The sequence below is a fragment of the Pleurodeles waltl genome, chromosome 12 (assembly GCF_031143425.1).
Source record: "Pleurodeles waltl isolate 20211129_DDA chromosome 12, aPleWal1.hap1.20221129, whole genome shotgun sequence".
In the NCBI taxonomy this organism is placed as follows: domain Eukaryota; kingdom Metazoa; phylum Chordata; class Amphibia; order Caudata; family Salamandridae; genus Pleurodeles; species Pleurodeles waltl.
The window spans coordinates 605,785,551-605,801,990 of NC_090451.1; the positions used below are offsets into that span (position 1 = coordinate 605,785,551).

Below are 16,440 nucleotides of genomic sequence, written 5' to 3' on the forward strand. Positions count from 1 at the left end.
TCTAGAGGAGAGGTGCATAAAGACCAACTGTCAAACTGACCCAGACAGGGACTCCACAAACAGACAGAGTCACAGAATGGTTTAAGCAAGAACATGTCTACTTTCTAAAAGTTGCATTTTCAAACACACAATCTAAAAACAACATTTACCAAAAGATTTATTTTTAAATTGTGAGTTCAGAGACCCTAAACTCCAAATTTCAATCTGCTCCCAAAGGGAATCTGCACATTATAATATTTAAAGGCAGCCCCCATGGTAACATCTGAGAGAGCTAGGCCTTGCAACAGTGAAAAACGAATTGGGCAGTATTTCACTGTTAGGACATGTAAAACACATCAGTACATGTCCCACCTTTAACATACACTGCACTCTGGCCATGGGGCTACCTAGGGCCAACCTTAGGGGTGCCTTACATGTATAAAAAGGGAAGGTTTAGGCCAGACAAGTGAGTACACTTGCCAAGTCGAATTGGCAGTTTAAAACTGCACACACAGACACTGCAGTGGCAGGTCTGAGCCATATTTACAGGGCTACTAGTGTGGCTGGCACAATCAGTATTGCAGGTCCACTAGTCACATTTGAGTTACAGGCCCTGGCCACCGCCAGTACATTCTATGAGGGACTTACTAGTAAATAAAATATGCCAATCATGGATAAGTCAATTTACACATATAATGTATACAGGGAACACTTACACTTTAGCACTGGTCAGCAGTGGTAAAGTGTCCAGAGCAAACAAAACAGTAAAACAGGGTCCAGCACACAGAAACAACCTGTGGAGCAGAGGCAAAACGTTAGTGGAGACCATGCCAAGGATGCCAAGTCTAACAAACATTACTAGAACATATTGAGCAGCCACTTCCGTTATGGTGCTTAACGGCTTTGGAGGATGTACGTCATCTTGACTAGGTTTAGTTTCAAGCAGATATTTTCTTCTATGATGGACGTGTTTTTTAAACAGTCAACGTCTTCAACTGTGAAGACGTCTAGTTACAGTTGCATGTATCCACAATATTGCTTCAAGTTGATTCCACAGTTGGTTATGAGCTTTAGAGTAGTTCTAAATTCAAGCTGATATTGGATTTATGCAGCCCTGCAGCTTATTGACAAATATTAAAATGTTGAGGTGGTCCTGTTGACAAACTGAGGGTAAATAAAGATGTAAAGGGCATTCCAATTATTGAACCAGAGAATCAATCTGCATATGCAATTAAAGGATATTGATTAGAGATGGATGGTCAGTGGAGTTGAAGGCTGCTGTCTATTTAAGTAGGGAAGGTAGTTAGGTATTTCTTTTTTCTGTGGTGAGAAGATTGTGGTCTATAACGTGGATGGTGTCTGGGTTAGTGCTGCAACATAGTCTAAAGTCTGACTGAAAGTCATCTAGGAATTGATCTTTGGCTGTCTGCTGTCTACACTTGACGGCAACACCATTTTCAAATCTTTTACTAATGGATGGGAGGTGGGCGATTGGTTGATAATTGTCCAGGTTGTTGTGGTCTGGGCTGACTTTCTTTAGGAGCATGATAGTTGTCCTACATTTAGGGTTTCTCCGAGTATGCCTTGTGGAAGTGGCCTATTGGTTAAATGTAAAACTGTGCACACGTTTTACAAATGAGGGATCTCAGACTATTTAGGAGGCAGGGGAGTAATATTATTGAAGGTGGATGACTTGAGAATGAAAATAATTGTGGTAAGTGTCAATTGCTGTTGTGCTATGTGTGATCGTGAGGAAGTTTATTTTGCACTGTTGGTAGGCTGTCTGTTTTTGTTGATTGTTTTACTTTTGAGAAGATGTTGATTGCATTACATTTGTTGCAGTCCAGTACTCTGAGAATCAGTCGGCAGTCCAGCTGTATCTCCTCTGCTTTATGTCCCTGTTACACTTATTCATTGACTTCAGAATGCTGGGAAAAAGTAGTCAAAGACAAACTAGCACTCAATGCATTGTTCTTGCTGAGCCAGTATGAGTACCACTCGAGGGTCCTAATAATTTGAATGTGCATCTTCTGTTGCTATATTGAGTTATGGATCTCTTCTAATGCCCTCTTCCACCCATTGGGTCTCACGGTGCTGATGATATCTGTTGAGGGATCATGGCTTGTCTCAAGATTAACTTCTGTTTTATCACATTTATTAATACGTACCAAATCTGAGATACTGATGTCTTTCTTTCCCCCAACAGGTGCGCCTTTTAGGAGTGGTGTCACAGGGCCAGCCAGCCTTGGTCATAATGGAGTTGATGACCAGGGGCGATTTGAAAAGTTATCTTCGCTCCCTCAGGCCAGAGTCGGAGGTAATAAATACATCGTGTTTTCTCCCTAAAAGCTGGGTTTGCAGAGTTTTCTCCTTTAAACCCTGTATTTAGTAGACGTCATCAGCTGATTTATTTTTTTATAATGTGCACACTTTGAAAATATAAGCAGTTTAACAAATTATGACGTTTGCAATACCAAAGTACTACAGCTTTGTCCATCCCAACTTAGCCTTTACACAAATATATATTTTGCCAACTATTGTAAGGAACATGTATAATTCTTCTGACATGTTTCTCAGCAGTAAAATTAAACACTGCACAGAAATAAAGAGGATGTGATTGTTCATTATGACTTTATCCCATGTGCAGTTCACCTTGGCTACATATGTTTTTTTGACACTTGCAGTACGATTTGGTGCGATGATGAGTTTCTCTCTTTATCGTGTATTAGTTTTCTGTGTGATTTTGTGTGATTAAATAGGTGGTTTAAGTTTTACACTGAAATGTCATGACTAGGCGGGTTTTGCCGCATGTCTTTATCTGATGAGTAGTTAAACTTAGTCATGTGCGGGATGATGGTGCCTCGTGTGTTGTGTGACTTAGGCCACTGACTGGCATGAGTTGATCTCCTGTGTTAAAAAGTAGTTATATATCCAGAGGAAATGACCCCATATGAAGTGTGACATTGTGTTATATACAATATGACTTTTGAAGGCCTGTCTGACTTGCTCAGATGCTCCATTGTACCTTGTCCCATGTGTAGTTTAGCATGGTGGCGTGTGTGGTGTGTCATGGTCACGTGACATGACACAATGTCCTGTGGTATCTGGTTTACATGTTTCTTATTTGGAAAGGGTGCATTGTTTACATGAGTTACAACTCAGTCACCTGCATTATGATATGGTTCGCTGTGTAGTATGACTTGGTTACGTGTGTGGTATGTCTTGGTTCTGTTAGGTCTGTGAGGTTTTGATTTCATCCATGTGTAATTCTTGTTGGTGCAAAGTGCATTATGTCTTGGGCCTATGTGTTGTGTCACCTGGCTGAAAGTCAGTCTTGCTTAACCCCATCATTTTTCTGTCTCTTTAGAACAACCCTGGCTTACCCCTTCCCACCCTGAAAGACATGATCCAAATGGCAGGTGAAATAGCCGACGGGATGGCTTATCTCAGTGCCAAGAAGTTTGTCCACAGGGATCTGGCTGCCCGCAACTGCATGGTATCAGAAGATTTCACTGTGAAGATTGGAGGTGGGTACTCATAACTGAATACCTTTGCAAAAGACAATTTCTCATCTGCATGCAGTAGTATTTTGTCTTTAGATGGTATTCAGCATATCTCTACTTCACAAGTTTAATATATTCACTTCATGTAAAAGAAAAGCTGTTACAGACTGCATATGATTCATCACCCCCTAGACAGGTAAACCACCTGCCTTTTTAAGTAGACTTTCACTAGATTAAGAATGCACACCAAGACGTTCTGCAGCACTTGGTTGTGTTTTAGGAAATGCTAATCACAGCTTTATCACAGAAGCCACACAACGAGGTTCTCAATTAAACGGTTCCAGGAAAAGTCTTCTTTGGTCAAAAAGACAATTAAAAGGGCGTCGAAACGAGTGCGGGTTTCAATTTCTGACTTACAATTACCAACCTGATTTATTTTCAAGCACAGGTTAAATTTGGGGGGGGGTTGACCATAAGATAAAGTTCCCTGAGAAGTCAACAGGTTTTCCCGATTCTAGGACATGAAACCACATTTCCTACTTTGCTTTGGATGCTTCTTGAGCTGCTAAAAGCACCCTAGTGTGTGGTCTTCTTTTTTTAAATAATCTTCTGTATGTAGACCATGTCTCTCCATTTTGGGAATGTTCTTTCAAATGTACAAATATCACATTCCTGCCTTTCATTATAAAGTTTTCCTCATGGATTACTGAATAACACATGCTAATGTTCCATGGCATACCTTGTGTCTTTCAAGTGTTCCCCTTGTATTAACACATCAGTGGTAGCATGTGTCTCGTGAAGTAGAGGTATTATGCAGTACTTTCGTTAAGAGCTTTTTATTGACTAAAGGATAACATGCACTATTTATATGAGGTCTCTAGTTCAATCCAATGGACCAGTGCCCTAATTAGAAAGAAGTGTTTGCATTCAAAACCTTGCAGAGCCCAATTAATAACACTAGGAGGTACAAACAGGGTGCGAAAGCTCAGTAGTCATACAGAATTTGATCATGAGATTTCTGGACAAACAATATGTCTCTTTTTGTATATCACCAGTTATTATTTTTCTGCAGACGTAGCGTTCGATGGGAATGATGCAAACGTCCTGATTATTATTATTATTTTTTTTGTTTCTCGCTTTTTGCCTAAGACTTTGGCATGACCCGAGACATTTATGAAACAGATTATTACCGAAAAGGTGGCAAGGGGCTGCTTCCTGTTCGATGGATGTCCCCAGAGTCTCTCAAGGATGGCATCTTTACTCCTCACTCTGATGTCTGGTGAGTTTACAAGAGCAACATTTGTTGCAGCTGGAAACTATACAGCTTTGCTCAGTAGGATGTGGTAAATGATCTCCTCCTATTGTCCAGAGTGCAGTGTGAGTGATTGTGGAACCTTGATTGATGTCACTTGTATATGGATTTCATTTTGGTTTCTATATATTATTTTACTGATTGTGGATGTCCTAGTGTTCGTTTTTCTGATTTCCTAATCCATGTCCAAAGGCTTAATAATAAAGCATAGCGGTAGGCAGCAGGATAAAACGGAAACTAACAACTGATCCAAGGCAAAGATGAGAGGAAGGGGGGACAAAGGATGAGCTCTGCAAAGTGCTTGAGGCTCAATAAAAGCTGGTATCAGATGGCTGGTTGTACCAGAGAGTAGAAGAAACACTCAGGAAAACGGATCCTAATGGAAGAGTGAAAAACTTGAGAAAAACTTCAAGCATGTTCCTAACAAAGATCCTAAGTAGATAAAGGCCCTTATTAAAAAGAACCAAGAAACTTGGCTAACAGAACTTTATAGAGTAGTATGGCTATCTCAGGTTAGATGCAGCATCTCACTTTGTGCAGTACCGATGTGGGAGAATGTGTCTGAGAAAGGGCTTACCGAGCTTCCAGAAGGCTGGGTTCTTGACTGCCTGGAGGTTTTAAAAAACGGTGAATGGATTTTCATCATTCAAGAATTTGTCATAGTGCAAATACTCAAGAATGAATTCATTGACAGTGATCAAAGAATAGAGATGAATTGGGACATCAGATAAACTTGATGTAAATAATTCTGTCCTAGTGCTAGATGCCTTTCAAGAGCGCTTGTGTATTAGGCAGAAAACCAACTGACTTTCACAGACCCCAGCCCACCTGATCAATGGTCAATATCCTAAGAAACCCCAAAATTAAACATTTGTGGCCTCTCAAATGAGACCCCTTATGCCCTTTGTAAGAAAACACATTTACCACATCTCTGTATTAAATCAACTATAATATTAATAGAATAATATACCCAAAGCTGCACAGTAGCTGGCATAGCAAGCTGTTTTAGGTGAGATGAAGCCAGAATACAGAACCAGGGAGATACACCATCGTACTTGCTAGCTCCCTGAAATGGAAGATCAATAATGGTTGTTATTGACAGCGAATCCATAAAACAAAGTGTTATAATGTTATGTCTATATTTAATGTAAGATATAATTAGTTATAACTTATCCTGGTATCCTGCCCTTCCATTAGGAATGTTCCTCACACCCCCACCCCTACACCCTTCCATAAAGGTAGTACTTCCCTTGTGGAAGGCTGTTTAGAACGTTAATGTTCTGGAGATTGCGGTGTGAGGAGAGCTGGTGACTGTTAATAAGGAAGACTCTGTTACTGTCTGTCGAGTCTTTCCATTTCTTCATATTGTACTACTGGCAACAAGGACTGGACTGTGAAGGGGACAACTACAGTCACTTCCCCTTTCAATCCTCTCTCCTACTGACATACTACATGCCTTCTCTGAGACGCTACATCTTTTAGAGTTCACGTCGTGAGGTAGCAGTTGACGATAGCACATGCATTATTGGGAGAAGCATCCCCCACTTTTTCTTTCTATAAACACCTCCTTGCACCAGCAAAGTTACAGCCTGCTTTTCCTCTTTTTGGGAATCCTCATTGCACACCAGCAACATGTGAGCTGAAGACATCAGCTAGCGGAAGAAAATACCTAAGAATGCCCATCAGCTTTTGGGAGCTGCATTTCTCTAGAGGAGTTGTCAGAGAAAGACCTGTATGCCTTTGAGGTTCAACCCGCATGTGAGGTGGAAAACAATTTGTCAGGCATCCGGATCATTAAATTATTCAGAAACAATAACATTACATTTTCTCCACACTGTTTTTCACATAAATTAAGAAGCAATTGGGGATGCACACACCATTTACTGTGTGTTGGAAGAGTGTTGCCATTTTAACTATATTCAGGCAACTTTACGGTGACACACACCATGATGTTGGCTTTCAAGGAGTATAAGACAAAATTAAACAGTTTCCACAGAGCCTTTGAAAGGAAACACCAACTTTTAATAAATTGGATAATAATATTACAAAAGTATTAAATATTTTATTCTTGTGCTGCATGGTGACCATACACATACGTGTAGGGTAAACATCTTGATGGAACATTACTATTAGTGATATTAGAAAGGTGTTCTCTACTAGTTATTAAGAATATTCATAGAACTACTACCAGTAGACTATTGTTCAAATTATTAGTTTAAAGCACATCATTAAATTTCTTATTGTAGTATATAATTGAACGTCATCCATATTAACATTGTAATCCATATTTTGTCTGTACTACAACATATTATGGCAGCAGTGAGCATGAACCAACTCCCCTCCTTTTTAAATAGAATAGGGGAACCACAAATACCCTGGAAGGAATGGGTAAAATTATCTGAGTCATACCTGATGGCAGTGAGGAAACAACATACATTGTTGCATGATTTGGTATTCAAGTCCGTAAAATTTGTGGAACATTACCAGAACCATAAATAGTGAAGGTGAGCAAGACGAAGCAGATGTTTATAAGGTAGCCTTTATGAAACTAGAAGCACATTTTGGAGACACAAAGTAAATGTTGTTCGGGAGCAGCATAAATTCTTCAATAGAGACCAACATGAACAGGAGAGTATCACAAATTATATTACATTGTTACGTGGACTAGCAAAGTTATGTGATTTTGAAAATCTCACAGACTCTTTAATAAGAAATCAGTTACTAGGATGCACAAATAATCCACACATATAAGAAACATTGTTATCTAAAAATCTAGCTTTAAAAGAAGCTATAGACATTGTAAGATCTATAAAACATACAGCTAATTGCATGAAAGAAATGAAAACACCTACTGAACTGGTTGCAGATATCCAGTATGGGAATCCAGTTAATGAGATATGTAAAGTTGTGGGTAAAGATGCAAATAAAACTAGAATGAATAGGGAGGAGAATATATTTGAATGTTTCCAATGTGGTAGCAGCAACCATTTAGCAAACAATTTTTAATGCCAAGCCAGAAATTCCACATGCAGGAAAGGTAACAGTAGAAGGCGTTTTGCTAGAATGTGTAGAGATGGAGTAACAATTAGCAAGCATACTGAAACTGGAGAGAAAAAAATGTATTCCAAGTGAACAATACAGACGAAAAGTCGAGTTTGAATTATCCCAAATGTAAAGTGTAGTTAGATGGAAATGCAGTGATGATGTATCCGGATTCTTGTTCCCCTTCACATTTTTAAATATGTGTATTTTGACAAAATGCAGAGACATAAAAAACTAATGTTAGAAATAGCAGATATTTCACCTGAAGAGTATACCAAAGATCCCATGCCACTGGTGGGCTTGATAAAAATACATGTAGGTTTTAAAGATAGGTCTCCAGTTGGGAAAATATATGTAGTGGAGAAGAATTCTAATCTTTTAGGTGGCAACATCAGAAAGAACTGAGAAGAATTCTAAATCCCAATACCAAGGGCCAAGTGCTACTTGGAGACAATACTGTAGATAACAAAGATATGTGTGATGAAGTTCTTCTTTTATTTTCAGTTTTCAGATGGTCTTCGTAATTTATACAAATATCTAACATAAGATCGGACTGAAAGTTGGAGCCAACCCGGAGGTACATAGACCTTGTCCAGTTCCCAACATGTTGAGAGAACCTTTAGAAAAGGAATTATACAAACTGTTTGAGATGGGAGTTATTCAGCCAATAGAATGCTCAGTGGTTGGCTCATACAGTTATTGCATCTAAAGCTAATGGACAAAGTATTCGTCTTTTTGTAGACTTGCACAGCCTGAACAAGAATATCTGGGTCAAAAGACACCCACTTTCACATAACAATGAAATGCTACGTACCATGGGGAAGCAAAATATATGAATGTAATCGATCTTTTGATGGTCTGTCATCAAGAAGATCAACAATCTGATTCCAGGCCTCTAACAGCTTTGAAAACCCCAATGGGAGCCTACATGTTTTGCAGAATGCCATTTGAGCTTGCATCTGCAGACCTTCAAAAATTATTCACCTTGTTTTAAAAGTTATAGGGAACACTTTATATTTCCAAGATGATATATTGGTGTCTGGTGCATCAATTGAAGATCATGACAATACTTTATGTGAAGTATTTAAAAGACTGCCGGAGGCTGGTCTTACTGTTAAAAAAAAAAAAAAAAAAAAAAAAAGTAAGTATCAAAAAAGAGTTGGTTCACTAGATTATTTAGGTCACACAATATCAAAGGAGAGGTTCAGGCCAAAAACCAGTCTGATTCAAGCTGTAAAGGAGGCTCCATAACCCCAAAATAAAGATGTACTACGCTTCTTTGTAGGTCTGATTGAATACATGTCAAAATATGAAAATAGCTCTGCTGACAAATGTAATAGTTTACATGAGTTGTTAAAGAAAATCAAGGAATTTATTTGGGATGAGAAACATAAAGTAATGCTTAATACACTCAAGAACAAGATTTCTTCTTCATCTGCCTTGGGTTCCTTTGACCCTAAAATAAATATTCCTTACTACAGATGCTAGTAACAATGGTTTGGAAGCAACATTATCACAGAGGGTGGAGGGTGAAGCGAAAATAATCACTTTTGCTTTGAGATGTCTAACCAAAGTTGAACAAACTATGTGTAATAGAGAAGCCTTGGCGTGGTATTTACCAGTAAAACACTTTAAATTCTTTTTGTGGGGCATACATTTTACCGTTTGCACCAACCATAAGCCCCTTACATATGTTTCTTCCATTAACAGAGCAGTACTCAGTACTCCACGTGTTGCCAACTGGATATTGGGACTAGAAAAATATTGTTTCAAAATGGATTATGTGTCAGGGTAGGAAAATAAAGTTGCAGATTATCTTTTGAGGGCACTTTTAGAACAAGATGTGCTAGAAGAACAAATGGATAGCCTTATCTTTAACATAACCATACCTGAAATCTCAGAGTGTGACTGGAATGAGTGCATGGAAAAGGACTCCATATTCATTCAATTAAATGAATTAATTCTTAATGGTTAGCCTACAAGGTGTGGTGGACTCATGGAAGAGCTGAGAGATTTTTAGGATGTTAGACATGAACTCAACATCCAAAATGACAACATTTTTGTTGTTGTAAAATTGTCCTACCTGTAGGGTTGAAGGAGAATATGGTTGACTTTCCTCATGAGGGACAGAAGCTTAACAAAAAATAACACTAGTGATAAATTTTGGTTCCTAAGAATAGACTTCATTATTGAACAAAAGGCAAAGAATGTTGTCAGTTGTGCAAGAAGTGGCAAAATCAAAAATATACGTGAAGCACCTCTGTCTTCTGTAGAAGTGCTGCTTTACCCTTGGGAAAATTGACTATAGGCATAATTGGGCCCATGAAAGGAGTTGGGACATTTAAAAAAATGTAGGGTGGTCCCAATAGAATATAATTCACATTAGATAACCACAAAATTGGTGCATTGCACCACTACTGCTATACTGATTGAATTGCTAAAAGATTACTTCAGTAAAGAAAGAATACCATTGCCTTTTAGTTGCAGACAATGGAGTCAAGTGTACATCCCAAGAAATTAGGGACTTTTTATGAATAGTAAAAATTAAACTTGAAAGAACAGTCTATCTGAAGCGAATGGAATTGTGGAAAGGGCTAACAGTATGTTAAAAGACATTCAGTTAGCTATAGTAAATGGCCAGAATGTAGATAAGTCCCTGCGTGATTACTTATGGTTTTATGACACCTCACCCAATCTAGTTACTTGAGTGCCCCCCTTTGTTTCACTTAAAGGTAGAGAACCCAGCACTAAATTAATACCCGACTGGTTGGGAGATATGAACATTTGTTTGTGGATCAAAACAAAACCAAGGAGAAAATATACCAACATCAACTGAAGCACAATGATTAGTATGAAAAAAACATGAAGCAAAAAATCATAATTGGAAGATTGGGTATAGGTAAGAAGAACCCTCTTTGTGCATTCCATTCTATTGTTTTAGCATTGCCTCTCAAATTAGAAACTGGAACCTTCTAGCCCAGCGCTCCGCAAAATGCACTATCCAGCCGGAAGTGAAAGACCATCCTAACATCAGTCTTTGTATTGCTATAATTAGCCCCACTGGCTAGTAAAGAGGTAGGTAACTTAGGTTCCGATAACAGAAGTTCTGATTGAATTATTAAGTAAACCACATTTCTTTTTGCCCTCCTCAGGTCCTTCGGAGTTGTGTTGTGGGAGATCGCCACACTGGCAGAGCAGCCTTATCAGGGGATGTCTAATGAGCAGGTCCTACACTTCGTGATCGACAATGGTGTCTTAGAAAAACCAGAGAACTGCCCAGAGAAACTGTGAGTATAGCCTGTGTAGTACAAAAGTCAGTGGATGATTTTCTGGGCTGCAACACAAAAATGTGCTGATGCAGTCATGTTAGGTACCGTAATCTTAATACTGAAGACAAAAGACACCATAAAGGTATCTCTCTGGATCTTGAACTGTAACCCTACAGGAATACTGTTGTCTGAATCACTTGTTCAAATTTACTCCTGGGATCATGGATTGATTTGGAAAAGTGAAATTAGTGAGATTGTATTCCCTTAGAGGAAAGCCTGTCAAACAGGCATTTGAAAGGGACACCAACAATACAAGGGACACCAACAATACAAGGATGAGATTGGTAGTCACATGGTTCAGAGGCAGGTACTTTGGGCTTGCCGGAAGGGTGGGGGATTCCTTGGCTGCTTCATGCGTCAGGATGGCCAGAAAAAGCTGTGGCAAATAGTCATAAAATAGGCTACCCTTTAGTTTGAGCAGTTAAACACAATGTTATCATAAATATATCAAATTTACAAGAGCTTGGAAATCATTTTCAAACTTAATTTCATATATGTTGATGTTAAAAGTGGTGAAAAATAAATTGAATACAAAAAATTCATGTCCTTATTGATTACTAGTAGCATGATAAGTGACTTGTGCACATCCTGCATACATAAATCTAAAAGTGAAATGCAAGGCTAGCTCTGTTAGAAAAGGCGAGGCGGGTAGTAACAAACAAACCCTCAGAAAAAGCCCAATTTACAGAAGCTTAAGGTCAAAGAATTTTGTTCAACAAATCCATCAAAATATCTACCATGCATACATACCTTCCTGCAACATTCTACACCTGTTTTGTTCACCAAACCTCTGTAGCTAACTACTGTAAGGCTGGTTGAAGTACTCTAATCCCATTTCTATTACATTTGTGGGGGATTTCCTTATTAATAGGTTTAAGTGGTTGTCAAGGTCTTTAAATGGAGATATTTATATATGCTAGATATTTTGGCGCTAGATGCCTGTTACTAAGCACCACGGTGTTCACCCCAGATCTTGGCTTACAAACTGAGCGCAGATTGCACTTGTAAACTCATTTTTCCCTACACAAATTCTTCAAGGCGGTTCCAGAAGAAATCTACAAAGGGAAAACAGTGTCAAAAATGTAATACTCCACTGTTTTTCAGTATTTCTTGCCAGTAAGGTTGAACCAATGCATTATTCCCCATTTAAACTGGGCAAACTTGGAATCAGAACTCTCCCAAACCAACACTGGCCCCCAGCCCCCAATAGCATCCCAATTCACTAACCTCAGACTTGGCATAAAATACATTTTCTTCTGAGCCCTAATGACCACATTTCAATTAAACATTGTGAAACATTTCTCAACATCCACTAACAGTCTTCACCGGAATCTTCAATAAAAAGGGAGACTTTGTGAAGAGATATTCAACTGTGGGGGTTCACTTCCTCCTTTTACTGCTATAGGAGGTAAAGCCCGCTCACCCCAAGGGCGGAGAGTTTGGATCACCTTGGTAACTAAATTCTGTCCATCTTACCAGGTTTTCCTTTGCACATACTAAACGATCTGGACCCACGTGTCTACTCACCACCTGCAAGATGAGTTCATCAGTACTTCCCATCTTTGTACTAGTGTAGTGAATTTCAATGTGGGGACATTTCAACCAGAGCTCTAAAGGAGGGTTACTAATTGACTCCATGTCCCTGGGGCACATCTTTTACTGTCCTTAGATTTCCTTTTATAAATTGTGGTTTTGTGATCGGTTCAGTTGGTTCAATTTAAACTAAGCATGACTACAACTCTTAAAAGTGCTAAACTATTTTTTAAAGAGAACAGAAAACTGAAAACTATCAGGTTATATGGTAATGCCTCTTTTTTGAGTGGCGTTCATGCTTGAATATCATCTGGCTTGGATTGTTGTGCAAACATTCTGCTGGTCTTAAAGTTTAAGCAATAATCCCAGGGAATTTAAAAGAGTGCCATCTAAATACATAGGTAAAAAAACAGATGATAGACATAATGCTTAACAAATCAAACATTTAACCATAGGGACAAATCGGGGTTTAATCCATTTTTTGTTTGCTTACCACACCGCCCCAGTTTGGACCCAGCCATATGCTAGGTCCAAACTGGTTCACTTTTAAATTTATGTATGCAGGTTGTGCCCAATTCACTTTTACTTATCCTGCTACTAGTAATCAACAAGGAAATTAATTTGTTTGTATTATATTTGTTTTTCACCACTTTTAACACCAAATATATTAAATTAGGTTTGAAAATGATATCCACGCTTTTGTAAATTTGATATATTTATGATGACATTTCAATAAAATATGTTTAACTGCTACAATTTAAGGGCCGCCTGTTCTATGCCTATTTACCACAGCTTTTTTTGACCATCCTAAGGCATGAAGCAGCCAGAGAATGCCTTCACCCCTCAGGCAAACCCACAAGCACCTGCTTCTGAACCGTCTGACTACCAATCTCATCCTTGTATTGTTGATGTCCCTTTCAAAAGCTTGAGCATCAGACCCACGTCTGGGCATACCCTTCCCACTTAAGGTGACAAAAGCAAAAAGAACAGATGAGGGACAGAATACTGAACAAATCAAATATTCACCCCCAGTGACAGATCTAGGTTTAATCCATATTTTTATTTATTTATTCACCAAGCCACACTAGTTTGGACCCAGCCGTATGCAAATCATCCTTGACCCTGCTCCCCATGGGAATAGTCCACTCCGAACTTCCAGGGCAGATCCTCCCTTGACCGGAAACAAGCATCCTGGAACCAGTTTCAGGGTATCACACGTCATCGGCCAGACTAGCTTGAACAGCCAGCACAGGACCCACATCTGGGCATACTCTTCCCACTTAGGGTGATGAAAGCAAAAAAAAAACAGATGATGGACGGAATGCTAAACAAATCAAACATTCACCCCCAATGACAGATCTGGGTTTAATCTATTGTTTTTTTTACTCACCACACCACCCTAGTGTGGACCCAGCCATATGCAAATCAGTCTGCCCCAGGATACTTGTTTCCGGTCCAGAGAGGACCTGGCCTGGCAGTTTGGGCTGAACTGTTCCCATGGGGTGCAGGATCAATATCTTGGTACACTCCTCACGTTAGGCAGACCATGTTGGTTTCTGACCAGTAGGAATGGGGCTGAACACAGTATTGGTCAATCAGAATTGGAAAAAATGTAAAGCAGATTAGGAGATATACTTGGTTTGGGTGGCAGAGGTTTCACTTGTACTGCAATGGGGTAGTGCACTGACAACCTCTGATATGACTTATAAGTGGTACTATGGTGATCTGGGTGAAAATGGTGTATTTTTGAACCCCTGAAGACTTTGGAGAATAGTATATTAATGACTGGTCCGATACTTTTGGTATGTCAGAATAATAGGTTAATATATCTCTGAAACATTAACAGCTGGACCAGAGGTGTATTTTGAGTGTAATGGGCTTTGGAATTTCAAGTGGACTCACACTGTTGTGGTGTGCCAGCACACCACAGGGGAAGATGGAAGCACATTATTTTCAACAAGTAGGTCAGTTGGGTCTAGACCTAGAAGACATACAGAGTAGCACTCTGTCAGTTCCCTGTCACGGGGATGCATTCCATCTTACTCCATTTTCTGAGCAAGAGAGAAAACTATGCACAGATACACCAAAGAGCAGCACTAAAGCTCTGTCTTTGATTATCCTGTATTTAATATGTGTCATGCTGCTGATAGGTCTGAGTCGATCTCCACCAATCTACAAACAGGGCATGTAGGGACTTCAGACCCTTTAGTGCATTTGTCAGTTAAAAACATCCAGCTAAATGGGATAAACCAATAACAAGGCAAAAAAAGGCTCTCTCCCACTGTAAAATTATTCTGTTACTGCCACAAATTGTTTGCGCAGCTCCATGACATAAATGGTGGCATTTTAGAATTAACCTTAACAGACTAATGCAAATTAAATCTCTTTCAGAGTTGAATATTCTTGGAGTGATTTATCGTTAAATAATTATGAATATAATTTAAAGACACATAGAAGACCACTTACATGGTATGCAATACATTTATGGCTCCAGATGATGTGGTTTATTGGGCACTTGGGAGTCACAGTCCTCTGAAGCCTAGGGAGACTGCAGGCATTGTATTGCATCTCGAGACCAAAGACCACTCCATTTGTAGCGTCTTTCACATGTTAAAATATATGGGGTACATGGTGTGTTGATGCTTGAAACTATGAAAGCTCTGAAGGCAGTAGTCTGATATATTGTGAAAGAAACATCGAGTGGCCACAATATCATGACCAACATATTGAAGAGGTAAGTGCACAGAGGGAGACACAGTTTTACTATTCTTAACTCTACAGCTACGTATCTTGAAGATATGTATATATTCCGTATACGTAAATGTGGAGTTAGGTATGGAACATCTATACATACTTACATGGCAATATTTTGGTCCTCTATGTTCTGCTCAGGATATTGTGATCATTTGAAATTCCTCCTGTTATATTTCAAGTCCACTCTGCTCCAAAAACTGAGGCCTGCAAGAGCTTCCCCAGACATGCACTAAAACCTTGGGATTCAGAGTCTTCTTTTCCTGGAAATTGGAGGGGGCGGGAGGGCTTTACAAGACTATTTGAGACCTGGATATGAAAATTAAATCAGAATGGTAAACAAGGGTCACATGCATGCTGATACACTGATAAGTACTAATTCATATCACAAGCCCAATATGAATATAGAAACTCTGGCAGGTACTGAATTGTGTGTTGACTGTTTTAATCATACAGCTCTTCCTTATTCCAGGTTATTTTGTAGGTGATGTTTATCAGTTAGAGTTGCTGGTTTCGAGTATCTGGGAATCAAACTCGACAACTGACTTTTCTGGCGACCACATCTAGAGAAGATCAAAGCCAGGCTCACACATAGGACATCTTGTATTTTTAAATATTTTAAAGTCGACACAATCCATGGCCATTTCACTAGCTGTTGAGATCTGCAGTCTAAAGGCCGAACAGCAGCAATTTAAGGGGCTGAAATCTGGGGGTATTCATTTGTAAACCATCTAGTTGTTCAAGAAAATAATTTTATAAGATCATTAAGTAATCTTCCCCAGGCAGCCCATTGAATTGCTTTAGTCATGGAGATCCCCCTTAAACATATTGAGTTCTGTGCTGCCCTGTGACCTCTCTTATTTTGATTAGGTTATGAGCCACTGAGGAATTGCATGTGTTTAGGGAAGCCTTAAAGGAGATATTATCTTTAGCTAGCACCACTAATATTCCTTGGTTCCCACATTTTTGTCAATGGTATTGGAAATTGGGA

General features: G+C 39.1%; 1 protein-coding gene across 1 annotated transcript in view; it reads left to right on the top strand.

The window, feature by feature from the left end:
- INSRR (insulin receptor related receptor) overlaps positions 1-16,440 on the top strand; it is a 449,037-nt gene that overhangs the window by 427,999 nt on the left and 4,598 nt on the right. Inside the window, exons 18-21 of the mRNA XM_069217860.1 lie at positions 2,186-2,296; positions 3,347-3,506; positions 4,632-4,761; positions 10,989-11,123. Of these exons, the coding sequence (XP_069073961.1) occupies positions 2,186-2,296; positions 3,347-3,506; positions 4,632-4,761; positions 10,989-11,123 (536 nt within the window). The remainder of the gene's footprint in view (positions 1-2,185; positions 2,297-3,346; positions 3,507-4,631; positions 4,762-10,988; positions 11,124-16,440) is intronic.